Below are 16,231 nucleotides of genomic sequence, written 5' to 3'. Positions count from 1 at the left end.
GCTAGATATCTTAATTAATGGTAGTAATTAAAGATTGCTCTATATAACTACTGAGTAGTAAATCCCTTTATTGTTGTTTATTGCTATTTAGAATAATTGAGTAGTAAATCTGTTACGAAGGAATAATGTTAGACATGTTAATTAATGGTAGTTGATGTATAAATTGGATGCTGCATAGTTAATGGTTGCATATACTGGTAGTATCTGTTTACTCTGTTGAGGGGCCAATGTGATGTCATTTACACAACTTTAGGGACCATTCTGAGTTCATTAATGCAATATGAGGGACCTTTTTTTGGCTTGATTAGAAACTTTAATACTGGATTTTTGGTTATGCATGGACTTATTCATGCAGTTCATGATGTGTTCCCAAATATCCATTACAGATTCTGTGTTTGGCATTTATGGAAGATAATAAGCTTAGAGGTTTGCTTCGGGAGTATGCAAGGTGTACGACTCAAGAAGGGTTCAATGAAGGGATGAAAAAATTGGAGAGGCTAAATAAGGATGCATGGACTTATCTCTGCAAATGGCCAAAAGACTCATGAAGCAGGGTATTCTTTAGTAATGCACCTAAAATGGACAACATCTGCAATAATGCATGTGAGATTTTCAACTCACGGATCAAGAACCTAGAGCTAAACCTATTATCATACTGTTGGAGGAGTTCAGGATGTATGACATGAGATCTAAAGCCAGAAACAAGGTAAAGTTGATCGAGGAACAACATTGGGATCCTACCTCCAATACAGCGAAGCAGGTTGGAAAAGATAAGAAAAGAATCCAAAGATTGGGTTTCCATGTGGTCTGGTAATGCAGATTATGAGAAATTTGATGTTCATAGTTGGCCGACCAATATGGCTGTGAACTTGGGCAAGAGGTTATGCACATGTGATTTTTTGCAGCTAAGTGGTATGATCTTTTATACATATTTTTTGGTTGTTTTCATGATTTGCAGTTAGAATTTATGGCTGTGAATTTCTGTGTATGGATGCCATGTGTGCATGCATGTGCTGCATTGGCAAGGGCTGGTAAAAAGTCAGATGAATTCTGTCATTATTGGTTGACCATGGAAGCATACAACAACACCTATGCCTTCCATATAAATCCACTTCCTAGTCAAGCACTATAGAAAAAATTACCACATAACAGACCTCAAGCACCAAAGTTTAAGAAGAAGCCATAGCCAATTAAGAAAAAAAGAAAAAACGATGCTGATGAGGAGCCAAGTAGAAGCAAGAAGTAGAAGACCTCCGTGAAAAGAAATTATAAAAAAGAACATTGTCACTATTATGGTGAAACAGGTCACACCAAAAGGAATTGTGCTAAGAGAGCTGTTGACGAAGAATCAGCTGCTGCAGCAGCTGCTGATACTGATGCTAATGAAAGTGAGGTCAACAATTCTACTCTAACCGCTGCTGTAAATGGTGGTGATGCCACACTTGTGCCACAAGCTCAGGTCAAAATTCAGCTTGATCTTACTCAGCCTATTTTGTCAGAAACTGATGACTCTTAATAGGTTCATATTATTAGTTACCCATATATATATATATATATATATATATATATATATATATGTAAACATTCTTTTAAATTTTTTGCTCACTTCAAATGTTTCATACATAGGTACAACCTCCTCCTGTTCGGCCAACCAAACTGCTTCCTCAGAGAAAGTTGTCTACACCCAAAAGCAGCACTCCATCAACAAGTACACAGCTGCCACCACCCAACCAGCCAGCACCCCACCTGCAAGTACTCCATCTGCAAGCACTCTACCAGCAAGCACTAATCCACCTAATCCAATGTAAGGTGCAACACAGGAAACTGTACAAGGCTTGCAAGCGTAATGAGATTTGTGCCTAATCCTGGATTCGAGCCACCCAGAACCAAGAATTAATGCCTTAGATTATTATATTTAGGAACAGATGGTATCTTTGTTTATCTGTTTTGGTGAAGTAATTTACTTTGTATGCTTTTTTAATTAGGACCCTAGCATTGGGGATTTTAGTGTTGGAAACTTATGAGGCCTATATTTTGACAACTTTGATATACTTGGTGACTATTGTTCTAGCTCTATAATACCTTCTTTGGATGTATTTTCTACATTATGAATATAAATTATGACTTTCTTGAATTGATCTGTGTTAAATTTTTGGTTTTATTTTGTCCTTTTAGATGCAATTAAGATGCACTCCAAACACTGTCCATTTCTATTTTATTGCAAAACAGAAATTAGGATCCTATGATTATGTAAGGCTTTAATTATGAAACCTTTGACAAGAATTATATTATGGATGAATATATTAGTAGTTCATATTGTTTTTCCAATGTCTAAAATATGCAAGCACAGTGATGTCAAACACTTTAATTTGCATTTCTTTCAAACAAACAGACAAGTATAAGTACAGGAACAACATATGCATGTCATTTATTTTTTGCCAGATACAATTAGCCGAATTGCCAAATCAACTTTAAGAGAAGAACAGTTACTGTAATCGGCAGCATAAATACAAATACCAAAATTCCACCTACTTTTAGAACCCTAACTTCAGATTTTAATCTTCTAACTTTTTCTGTAATCTTTATCTTTCATTCTTCATTGTCAATTGAAGGGCTTGTTCTACCATCACATGTTATCACATCTTCTTCCAGAATTTTATCTACCCACAGAAATAACTCACACCACCTCTTACCTATAATCTGCACCCAAAAAAGTGAATTAGCCAAGTTTATATCCCGAAATATAGCAAACAACAACAACAACCACTTACATTGTAATTTGGGCAACTGAGAAACGGTCTCTTTGGGTTAGAATCTGTCCCTGACCATTGCAACATTGGTCTCGACCTACACCCACGCCATTCCGGCAAACGCAAATCTCTATTTCTAGTCATTCTCCTCATAATGCTTTCAAAAGATCGTGGGTTGTTCGAGCTCCCAGCTGCGTTGCTCGCGCTAGCCATTGCCGTCTGGCTTTGAAGATGCTGAATCCAACACAAGAGAATCCAAGGGAAGAAATGAGAAGAGAAGAGAATGGGCACTACAGATTGATCTTCAAATTTAGGAATTAGGGTTTTTTAACTTTAATTTAAGGACTAAATTGAATCAACAAAGTTTACTCATCCATGTCGGCTAGCCTTTAGCTTTGTCAGCGTGTCACCTTCTAGTCCAGATCAGCTTTTCGATGGCGCCAGATGGACGGAATGTGTCGGAAGGATGTGTCTGAGTCCCGTAGTGCAATTTCAAGGACAAATATGGGTAACTATTAAGTTCAAGAACTACTATAAAGTACGAGTGTAACTTCAGGGGCCACTTTAAAGCTTAGCTCCACTCTTAGCCTCTCTTTTATACTTTGAAAAATTTCCGTTCGCTCTTTATTTCTTTGCTTTCTCACCTGTGTGAGTGGTTGTTGTTGTTGTTTGATTATTATTGATGATCAAAGTTAAATTTTAATAGAAGTATTATCCATAAAGATTTTTATGTTTACAATTAAGTGGTGACTTTTAATTTTTTTTTACAATTATTAACACAACTATTGACTTTTAAAAATACAAAATATTTTTAGTGACATTAGATAAGTGACCACAAAAAAAATATTTTGTATTTTTAAATAATAATAATTATTATTATTATAAAAATACTGTCAAAATAATTATTTTTAAAGACTATAAAATTGCTCAATCTTTTTTAATTTTAGTGAAACCGTTACTTAAACACTAAAGTGATAAACTTATTATCTAAATAATCGATTGGATTTGGTGTCAGCCAATATATGTTTATAATTAAAAAATATAGATAAATAAATTTTAATTAGCTAATTTTAAATAATTATAATTAATAGTTATTAATTTTATATTTTTAAAAAATAAATTTTAAATAATTACTAATTAATATAAAATGCAGTTAAAAAAATATTTGTTAACTTATTATTAACTAAATTTTCGTTCACTTATAATTATATAACCAGTTTTTGGATAAGATACAAATAGGCGGCAATATGTTATAATATATATTCACAATAATGGATTTGTTGCGTTTAATTTAAACTATTATATAGTAATAAAAAATTAAAGATTTCCCTTCAAGTCACTATCGTTTATGATGAAAAGGCAAAGGACACAACAAAACACATTCGTTTACCTTCACACATTTCTTAATTATTAATCCTCTAAAATAATAATTAAGTGACGGCTCTAGATCATCATCATTACCTTAACTATCGCTAATGAGCATCATCTCAACATCAGCCAATCGTAGATTGGTCTTAAGTAGTAATATGTTGAGCGCAGGTTAATAACAACTTGAAATTAACTCAAAATATGATATAAGTTTAATAGGCCACATCAATATGTTAAAATATAATATCCATTTGACCATATAGTTTGGTGAATACAATATAGGGCACGCTCATATTTTTCGGGGAAAAAAAATTCATTCTCGTATAATTGGATAAATAAGTGCTGAATTGATTTTAATGTATTGTTAAGTAAAAATAATTGTTTTTTTATTTACTGTTTAAATAACTATTCAAAAAAGATAGTTGATTGAATGTCGGATACAAAATTTTATATATGTCAATTCATAAAAATAAATATATATTTTAAAATGTATTTTACATATATAAATTAATTAAAATTTACAGTGATATCTTTCCTTGTTTCTTTATTCAAAGAAATTTGGACAAATTATCCATATACTCTCTAATTAAAACATGTCAAGAGAATTTCTTTGGGTCACTTTAATTTCTGTCTAGTTTCCTTCTATGGTGTGCTGAGGAAAACGACACATACCCTCGTCCCAATTTTCATCTTCTATGTATATATTCTCTGAAGTGGTGATTCGATTCTGATGACTTATGTTACCAGTTATTCATGGCAAAATAACGTCATGTTGACATCAGCCAATCGTATATGATAATTGGATTTTATATATATATATATATATACAACAAAATTATTGATGAAGAGATATATCTTTTAAATTATTAAATTGATGAAAAATATAGCTTTTAAATTTGTTAGCTACAAAAAATATCCCTAAAATAATTTAAAATGTGACAAAAGTATTTAAAAGTTAAATATAATTCTGAGTTGATAAGATATGAAGGGTAACTCATTGATGGCTGATTTGGTATGGTTGGTTTGTTAGGTAGGGATGCGTAGTGCAAGGAGTCGCCTTGGTGTAGAGGCAGACTTTTTGTCATGTTTACAGAGATGATCCTATTTTTTTTACTAAACTCTATACTCATTCTTAAGAATTGTAAAGGCTACAACAATTAATAAATACTAAATAAAATAAGTTATGACTGTTTTTAGTTGATTTTCTTTAGTTACTAAATATTTTTGTATTTTTAATAATGTAAGATTGCACCATTCAATTTCTTTTTAATGATTCGATACTGGCCAAAACTTAATCTAACACTTCTCTAAAATAAATATTCTTAAAAGCTATTTCTATAGCCAATGAATATAATATATAATCTAAGTAAGCATAAATTTTAAGTTCTTCATCATTAGAAGCGCCCCATAAATTCCTGCTATAATTTTATTACTTGTAAGCAAAATTATGTTAAAATATATTGTCTATACTGTGCTGCTTTTTCATAATGAAACTAATGAAGTGCATCCTTTAATACCAAAGCATGAAAAAACTGCTCTAGAATTATTTTGATAGAATTTTGAATTAGATTTTGCGAGGCCTTCATTTTTTTATTGATCCTACTCCTTTTTCTCTGTTCAATACAAAAAAACTACCATAAATTTAAATGAAATCAAAATTAAGTATCACAAAAAATCACGGTAAGAATTTAAAAAAACCTTTTTTAACAAATTATGAACTTCTACTGCTTTGCTCCTCTTTGATGAACTCCTGGTATAAGCTTTACTAGAGAGCGATACGAGATTGTTGCTACGTAGAGGACGACACAATGGCTGTACTGCACGGAGGGTAACACAAGATTGTTGATGCGTGAAAAAGGATAAAGTGGCTGCTGGTGCATGCTATTATTGCATGGAGAACGGCGGAGAGAGAACACGACTACGAGGAAGGGAGAGGGCGAGAATAGGCTGCTACTATCTAGATAGGGGATTAGGAATGAGATTGCATTTTATCGGTAGATTGATATACAATGATGAAAAATAATTTTTTATATGTGTTCTTCTTTTTTATATGAACGGGAGTACGAGAGATTAGATTAGGGTTCATGAGAAACGAAATAATTTTTTAGTGTATATGAATAATCAAATGTATTTTAGTTTTGATTTTTAAATGATTTCAAATTTAAAAATATAAAATTAAAGTTAACTAAATTTTGACTAAATTAAAAGAATTAAGGTATTTTTGTCTAATATAAAAAAAAGATATTTACATTTTTTTGTAATATTAAATAATTTTTTTATTTTTATTAAAATATAAAAATAATTTAATAAAAATATTAATATAATATATATTTTAAAAAAATTAATTACAAATATAAAAAAATATCATTTATGTATCGTATTTTAATTTAATTATATTTTTATTGTATCAATATATAAAAATTTATTGTTATATCGAAGCAAACACCTAACTTTTAAGTAGATGTATGACCAACGAAAAGATTAGTCATAATCCCTGCCAACATTAAGATCGATATGATATATGATTCCATAATTAACATTGCTGTAAAAATATCACCGTGAAATTATTAGTAGTATAAAAAAATCAACTAGACCAACTCATCCTCGTAAATAAATATTAAAAATTTGAATATATATATATAATTTATTAATTAATAATAAATTTTTAATAAAATTTAAATAATTTTTAATAAATCAATTTTTAATTTGTTGAAATAAAAGATGTAGAAAATTAGTAGTATATATAAATGCTTTTATTTTATATATAATCAATTTTTTGAATTTAAATTTTAAAAATAAAACTTCTTTTCATTTGAATATTTAAGAGTCTTTGTGGATTATGACAAGTATTTTTTATCTTTTAAATTTTATAAAAATCAAAATAAGAAATAAAATAAAAAATAAAATTTATTATTTTCTCACAAAATAACTAAAAATATGAAAAAAAATTAGTATAGGATCAGAGCTATTTTTGTATAACCTTAAAATGACGAGTTCGAACTATAAAAATAATTACCGATATAATTATTAAATTAAACGACATATATATTATATATTAAGAGAAAATTTCACTTAAAATGATATTTTTTTCTTTCTATTTTATAAATGTATATTTTTTTTCCTTCTAACCTTTAAAAAACTTTCTCTTTAATCTATTTTAAACATTTTATGTTAATTAATGTTAACGTTATCATTTTTTAAGGAAAAAAAATAATTTTTAAAAAAATATTTATTAAAAAATTTTTTATTTTTTATCATTAAATTTTGCTTGCAAAAATATCTTTTAATAAATTATTCTTGTATTAATTAAATTATATTTTTAAAAAAATTTAATAATTATATTATTTTTTTCTAAAATATCCTTCAATAATTTTTTAATTATTAATTATAATTTTACTAAAATTTTTGTTAATAATTTTTTATATTTTACTATTAATTTTTTTATATCTATATATATTATTTTAATATTACATAAAAAATTTTAATAAAATTATTTTTTAATATCAATATATATTAATTGTTATATATATATTAATAGTAGTAAGATTTTTTTATTTAATATTAAAATAATATAGATTGATATAAAAAATTAATAATAAATATAAAAATAATTATTAACAAAAGTTTTAGTAAAATTATAATTTAATAATTAAAAAATTATTAAAAATTAAATATTTTAAAAAGGTTATTTTAACATTTCGCAAGAGAGAGGAATAAAATTTTTTTTTTTTAATTGTGATCCTTCTCCATATCCTGCTTTTTCCTGCTTTATCAAACTACCCTTTCTATAACTAAATATAATTTAAAAAAAAAACTAAAACTTTAGACCAAATAACTCCTAATATTTTATACCGTGCCATTGCAAGTTTATAATTGTCGAGAGATCTAGTATCAAATTTGAGATTTTCCTTTAAAAAAAATTTGAGATTTTCTAGAGTAGTCATTAAAAAAATAGAAAAGGAAAGAAAGAAAGATGAATGCACGTGCGGGCGCCAGCAAAACGACAAGTGTGCATAAGCTCTGCATCATGCATGCACAATCCTTCCCTGTTACTTTTTCCGCTATTCTTACTTCTTAGATGGGTCAACTTCACCATACTACATTTAATATTATATAATAATATTATTATAATATCATTACAAAGGTTTTTTTATTTTCATTTATTTTTTATTCAAACCGTCAGATACGACCCCCTATATGGTCAAAACTTACCAAGACGACAACATAACAAACACAATTTAGTAACATTAGTCGTCACTTTATCTCCATATATAAGTGTATTATATCCATTTACCACACACCACCAATCAAGCTTCACAGAGCTCACAAATCAAACATATAGAGAACCAGTTACTTTTTTTGAGTGTCTAAAAATTAATTATTCTAATAATTAGGGATAATTATTGATGGAGGGAGGAAAATCATCATCATCGTCGTCGTCATCAATTTCTAATGGCAATAATGTTGAAGTAAGGTATAGAGGGATTCGTAGGAGGCCATGGGGAAAATTTGCGGCGGAAATTCGTGACCCGACAAGAAAAGGGACAAGAATATGGCTTGGAACATTTGAAACTGCTGAAGAAGCTGCAAGGGCTTATGATGCTGCTGCTTTTCATTTCCGTGGCCATAGGGCCATTCTCAATTTCCCAAATGAGTATCAAGCTCCTCTTAACCCTAATTCGTCCTTGCCTTTGCCTCTTCCTGTTCATCCTCCTCCTCCTGCTCCTCATTCGAACACGAATGCATATAATTTGGGTTCGTATTCGAATGAGGGGATAGTGCAGGGTGATCATAGTCATGATCGTGCTTTCGAATTGGAGTATTTGGACAATAAGTTGTTGGAAGAACTACTCCAACAAGCTCAAGATGATGATAGGTATATATACCAGTGCAATGATCATCATACATTTTACAGATAAGTGAGATTAGTTTGGTCGTTCGAATCATGGAATCATGCATATGCAAAGGTTAATAAGAAGCAAGCAAGCTTAGAATTACGAGAGTGTTATCTGGCTTCAAATTTATTGTTCATTACTTTCATTCATTATTAATTTTGTTTGTTTATGTATCTCATCAAAGTTCTTTGGAATGGAATTGGATATTTTATTATTATAATAATAATTTCAGGAATTTGTTTACGGAAAAGAAGAGATGATGCCACTTTTGCTAAACATTGGATTCCATTTTGATTTCCAATGCTTATTCCACGTGCTGATCGTGTTGCTAATTAAGTTAAAGAAAAGAATATGTGCCCATTCAGCAACGAATTATATGAAACTGAGAACCAACATATATATGACACTAAAATCATGTTTACATGCACAAAATCACGCTTGTGAGATAAGATATTGTATTTAAATATATTGAATTAATATATTTTATGTTTATTCTGATAAAAAAGACATAGAAATAACTAATAAAAGATATAATTTATTTTTTATTTTTATTATTTTTATTAATTTTTATTCTTTATTATTATATATTTTTTAAATTTTTTAAATAAAAATAAAAATAAATTAAATTTTTATTATTTATTTTAATTTATAATTAAATAAAATATAAAAATATTATTATTTATATCTTCTCTTATCCTATTTTTAAAATCAAATACAACCTATATTGAGCTGACATGCATGAAAATACGGTGCTCCAAAAAAAAGAAGAAAGAAAATAACAAAAAAAGGGCAACATAAACAAAAGATATTATATCAAGAAGAGAAATTATTAGCTAGCTAGTAACATGCATGTATGTTAAGAGAAATTGGGTAGTAATATGTATGTACATCTATTTATTTAATTATTTATTCACTATCAGAGTATCTTCTGTCGAACATAGTGACTAATCCCTCGTTATTAGCTTATAGGCATGCAATAAGTAAGACTGTTTAAAAAACTTAAAAAAATTTTCATACTCAACGAGAATTAAATTTTTGATAACTAATTAAAAGAAGATAAAGAGAATGCGAGTATACAAGAAAAGATAAAGACAAAAAGGAAATGCTTTAAAGAGTGGTCTTTATGCCGCAATGCAGATAACTGAGAAAAATATAAGGCGGCTAAGAAAGAGACAAAAGTGGCTGTAAGTGAAGCAAGAACAAGAGCATATGAGGGTCTCTACCAGTCTTTGGGCACGAAAGAAGGAGAAAAAGGTATATATAAAATCGCAAAGAGCCGGGAAAGAAGAACGAGAGATTTGGATCAGGTTAAGTGCATAAAGGATAAGGATGGAGAGGTGTTGGCTCAAGAGGAGAAGATTAATGAAAGGTGGAAGAGCTACTTCTACGAGTTATTTAATGAGGGACAGAAGACTCTTCCGAGCCTTGGTCGATTATGCACAAGGGAAGAAGATCAAAACTTTGACTACTATCGAAGGATCCGAGAGAGGTAAAAGAGGCTCTAAAGCAGATGAAAATTGGCAGGGCAGTAGGACCTGATAATATCCCGATTGAGGTTTGGAAGGGTCTTGGAGAAAAAGGAATCAACTGGTTAACCAAGCTTTTTAATGAGATTTTAAGGTCAAAGAAGATGCCTGATGAGTGGAGAAAGAGCACCTTGGTACCTATCTACAAGAATAAGGGGGATATACAAAGTTGCGGAAACTATAGAGGGATTAAGCTTATGAGTCATACTATGAAGTTATGGGAAAGGGTGATAGAACGGAGGTTGAGAAAAGAGACACAAGTAACAGAGAACCAATTTGGATTTATGCCAGGCAGATCTACCACTGAAGCGATATACCTATTAAGAAGGATGATGGAGAGGTATCGTAGTAATAAAAGGGATCTACATATGGTGTTTATTGATTTGGAAAAAGCGTATGATAGGGTACCAAGGGAGGTCTTATGGAAGGTTTTAGAAAAGAGGAGAGTAAGGATCGCATATATTCGGGCAATTAAAGACATGTATGATGGGGCCACAACTAGTGTGAAGACTCAATGTGGTGTGACAGAGGAATTCCCTATTGGTATAGGATTACACCAGGGATCATCCTTAAGTCCATACCTTTTCACATTAGTCTTGGAAGTACTTACAGAGCACATCCAAGAGCCTGTGCCATGGTGCATGCTTTTTGCCGATGATATCGTCCTTATGGGAGAGTCAAGGGAAGACCTAAACAAGAAGTTGGAGTTATGGAGAGAAGCTCTAGAAGTATATGGTCTGCGCATAAGCTGTAGCAAGACGGAATATATGGAATGTAAATTCAGTTTGAGAAGGGAAAACCCCAATATAGAGGTGAAGATTGGAGAAAACATCCTACAAAAAGTTAAAAGTTTTAAGTATCTTGGGTGCATCATACAGGATAATGGAGAGATTGAACAGGATGTAAATCATAGGATCCAAGCAGGTTGGTCAAAATGGCGGAGTGCATCTGGTTTTATATGCGACAAAAAGGTGCCTTTAAAACTTAAAGGTAAATTCTATCGCACCGCTATAAGACCGGCTATGCTGTATGGTACGGAGTGTTGGGCGGCTAAAGGGGAGCACGAACATAAGCTGAGTGTGGCAGAGATGAAGATGTTGAGATGGATGAGTGGCCATACGCGATTGGATAAAATAAGGAATGAAGATATAAGGGAGAGAGTTGGAGTAGCACCCATTGTGGAAAAGATGGTTGAATCGCGTCTCATGTGGTTTGGACATGTGAGAAGAAGACCGATAGAACACCCAGTCAGGAGGGTAGATGAGATGGAAGATGGACAAAGGGCGAAAGGCAGAGGAAGACCTAAGAAGACCATCCATGAGGTGGTCAAACGAGATCTACATGTAAACGGTCTCTCTGTAGACATGATACATGACAGAGCACAATGGCGTCGTTTGATTCATGTAGCCGACCCCACTTAGTGGGACAAGGCTTTGTTGTTGTTTTGTTGTTGTAATTAAAAGAAGATGACCTATTCCTTTTAACTATACTCCCGAATTTTATTTAGTAGCTATAATTAATTCTTCATTGGTTTTAGAGGGTCGGAGTAATAGTTCATTACATGGATCCGGAGAGGAAAAATAAACTAAGAAAAAAAAAAGCATAAATAGAAAGAGAGAGAAAAAAAAAGTGAAACTGCTCCAAGTCTCGGCGTAATGACAATTTATTTGTCTTCTGAGTTATAGAGAATGTAAAAATTCTGGGTGTTAATGTGTAGTTTCGGGTGCTACTTAGTGTATAATAGATGAAAAAGTATACATTGCGAAGAGGAGCCTCTGCCAACTATTATCAACACAAATTAAAAAGAATTTAAAATAATTTTAAATGGTTTAATTAGGAATTAAAATAGGGTCTATGAATAACATTAAGAAAGAGTGTGGAACTTGTAACCGTGCATGAGGTGAATAGAACTTTAAAAGAGTAACCTACGACACTAACTCGATCACGCAACCCTAATTCTAGTTCTCATCGCCGACTGTGTCTCCTTCCATTGTGGAACATTTCTAGTCACCGGGACGCCGCCGTGACCATTCGACGGTGACCGCCTCTCCCCCCGGATCCCACTTGAGTGAACCAACAGCCCCGTGGAAGAGAGCCACGACGTCAGTGCATAAAGGTGTCGCGGAACCCTCTTATCCTCAACCATCCCCGGTAATCTCTCCGTCCTCAAGTCGTTTACGTCAACTTAAATCTGAAATCGCCGTTCGATTTGTGACACAGACCCTTCCTCGCGAGCCCATTTTCGGTCACCGCAATTCCCTTGACGGTGATTGTATTACATTTCGTCCATGGATCCATCAATTTGCGATGAAGCATCGTACGACACTGCATATGATGTGGGTGGTCATTCTAATTCCACCGACCTTAATGTTCCGTCTCTGAGTGAAGATGAGACACCACATGTGGACAAAGTAATTTGTGTGTTAGTAGCGTATGTGGTTATGCCTATCTGCAACTTGTTTTTTATGTGTTTATTGTTGAGATATTAGTAGTGATACACTTTGTTGTAAGGGTTGTGATTTCGTTTGTTTAATTAAAATTGGTGTGGATATTCTTTCGTTCAATTATGCTAGAACAATCATAAAATGATGCTACTTTTACTACTTGTGATGTGTTTTATTATTCTTTTGTTCCCCATGTTGAGATGATGGTTGCAGCTTTGAGTAATTTTTTTTTCTATTTTTTTTATGCTTATGATCATGGATATTGATGTTTTCTATCAATTTAGTTTTGGTTGTTTAATATAGATATTGTCAAAAGATAAGTGGTTGTTGGAAGTGTTTTTATGAGTGTCGAATGGTCGATGTTTATCTTCTTTGTTGATATGTGCTCGGTTATCGATTATAGGAGAAAGAATCTGTAGACGAAATTCAAATAGAGGATGATGCTACCCCAAGTCAGTAATGAGGTGTGAAACATATCTTATTCTTGTCGCAAAATAATCGAGATATTTGAAATTAATTACTTTAGTATTTTTTGTATTGAATGGTACCTTTTCTGAATGGCCTTGCAGTTGCTGGAGAAGACATGACGGAATTTGATGCGAGTCCTAGAAGACACATCCAGGATTACATGAAAATACATCCGGAAAGATATGACGGAATTTGACGCGAGTCCTGGAAGACACATCTGAGATTACATGAAAACACAAGAGACACATTCGTGTAAGACACCTCTAGAAGAAGGCACATCCATATATAGATGGCTCCTAAAAAGTCACTGCTAAAAGATACCTCCAGTACAAGACACATCCATCTATGGACACCTCCAGATAGTTACAGCAGAAGACACATCTCCCAGAAAATACTTCCAGTGGAAGACACATCCATCTATAGACACCTCCAAAAAATTCACTGCTAAAAGACACTTCCAGTAGAAGACACATTCATCTATAGACACCTCCATAAAGTCGTAGCAGAAGACACCTTTCCCAGAAGACACTTCCTGCAGAGGACACATCCATAAGTAGACACATTCGAAGAACTCACAGCAGTAAGTCACTTTCCTCAAAAGACACATCCTAAGTTAAACAACGGATCAAACGAGACATAGGTAAAAGACACTTCTCCCAGAAGACACATATGAGAAAAGACACCTGCCAACAATACACGACTAAGATATACACATAATGGAGAAGTTACATGTATATGAAGACACTTCCACCAGCGAAGAATACATAACTAACAATGCATGGCTAAAAAAAGTAGAGACATCCAGAGACAACATCTAGGAACCTCGATAGGTTTATTCACTGGCAAAAAAAATACTTCAAAACGCCGAAGTTGTTTAGCATGTGCACAAAATTATCCGAAACCAATGTGCAAAAGATAGAATTCATATCTACAGGACATGCATTATTGTTCAATTTACCAAGTACATCAAAGTTAAAAGTGTAACTACCCATAAACAGCATAGGAATCCAAAAGAACTAGTCACATTGTGTAAGACAAGTAAAATATCTAATCCCAACAAAATATAGCATAGGATGTGAGGATATTGCCGCTCAAGGTAAACACAGATGTAACATGGAGCCTTTTTCTTCCAATGTTTATCTCCTTCTGGTTGTCCTTTTCTTCGGCTTTCCTCCAACTCGCCGTAGAATGCTCTTTGTATCAGGTGCTGTGAATGGTGTCCTAAACACAGGAGGTCGAGCACGGCTGTCAAGGGCATGCAAGGCATCTCCACTATATGTATTTTTGTGACATAGAATGATGTCCAGCATTATTTTCAATCTGTATAACTTCATGATATCCTGCATGTAGAAATCAATGTTAAAGAACCGCTTGTATGTATAGACATTGGCCTGTATTCAAAAAATATTTTAACTAGGTATGTAAATTTAGAACGGATAGCAAAAAACCGTGTAACACTAAAAACACTGAAAACACCCACACAAATCCAGATTGGGATAATCGAATTTGTAAGACAAACCGTGTAACACCTAGATGTATAGTAACATATTCAAACTGAGTACGCAAAAAAAAAAACTCCAAGACACATTTCATAAAAGTTGAATGTGATCACATTACACACCAACCATAGCATCAATATGCAACATTGCACCTGTCGCTTGGTGAACCATGAAACAACCAACTATTTACAAAAAATTTATATAAATCTCATCAGGACATTTTTTTGAACAAAAATGAGGACAACAATTATTTAAATGGCAACGTATCGAATCTGAGCATGGAAAAAAAAACTTTTATCCACATTTCAACAAGCCTAATTATGCTCAAGACATACACTTTTATTCAGTTGAACAAAAAAAAAAGAAAAAAAAAAGAAGACTGAAATTAAATAATAATTCTGATTTTTTTCATGATTCTTGTTTTTCCTCTTGCTCCAAAATTAAGGGTATAGCTTGTTTCAGCATTGAAAATGTCACCACCTATTAAAAAAGAAAAGCAAAAAAACTAAAAGCTGGTAGGAAGTGGCTGCTGCAAGCAGTTCAATCAAACTTTAATGTTTGGTTTTCATAGAAAATAATAGTCAGCAGAGTAGGAAAGCTTTATGAGAAGATTGATATGCCATTGGCTCATTATCAGCAAGAATCAGTACAAACATTCTAAAATGGGAATATAGGGCAGAATAAAAAAATAGTTATTGATGGATCAAAAGAATGGGATGATTAGAAGACTCATCAATTAAAGACACATCAAAACAAGTTTTAAACAAAAGACGCATCCAAAAGAAGACACATCAATGTCCATGTGATGAGACGAGTAACACATAGAGGTTCTTGAAAACGAGGTAACTCAACATAACTAGCATGATCAAAGAATGCAAGTAAATTACTAAAGGAAAGTTAACCTTTAAGAAATCCAGCAATGCAGAGAGAAACAGAAATAGCAAAGTGAAAGACATATCCATTACACAGCTCCATTAGTAGACATACGAGAGAAAAAAGACACATACATATAAGACACTACCAGAAAAGACACCTCAATTAGAAAACATATTCATAGTTAGACACATCTTGGAAAGACACTTCCAAAAAGACACATCCAAAATGGCACAACATTTGCTCCGTAGACTATCTTAACCCCATTTTTATCCCACATTTGCAGATTCTCTAAACAAAAACAATTAATAATGGATACAAAAGCTTTGCAGCAAAGCACAATGAACTGAGATTAGTTCATATAATTTAACTTCTAACATTACAAAAAATAACATCCACAAATTCAAA

At 32.1% G+C, this 16,231-nt stretch overlaps 1 protein-coding gene across 1 annotated transcript; it reads left to right on the top strand.

Moving 5' to 3' along the window:
- Nucleotides 1–8,404: 8,404 nt before the first annotated feature.
- On the top strand, nucleotides 8,405–9,207 carry LOC130960860 (ethylene-responsive transcription factor ERF098-like). Its single transcript, XM_057886354.1, has one exon. The coding sequence runs from the start codon at nucleotides 8,525–8,527 to the stop codon at nucleotides 9,035–9,037; it is 513 nt and encodes a 170-aa protein (XP_057742337.1). The 5' UTR covers nucleotides 8,405–8,524; the 3' UTR covers nucleotides 9,038–9,207.
- The last annotated feature ends 7,024 nt before the right edge of the window (nucleotides 9,208–16,231 follow it).

This window comes from Arachis stenosperma, chromosome 2 (genome assembly GCF_014773155.1).
Source record: "Arachis stenosperma cultivar V10309 chromosome 2, arast.V10309.gnm1.PFL2, whole genome shotgun sequence".
NCBI classification, from domain to species: Eukaryota; Viridiplantae; Streptophyta; class Magnoliopsida; order Fabales; family Fabaceae; genus Arachis; species Arachis stenosperma.
Note: the sequence above shows the minus strand (reverse complement) of the source record. Positions and strands in the feature narration are given on the sequence as shown.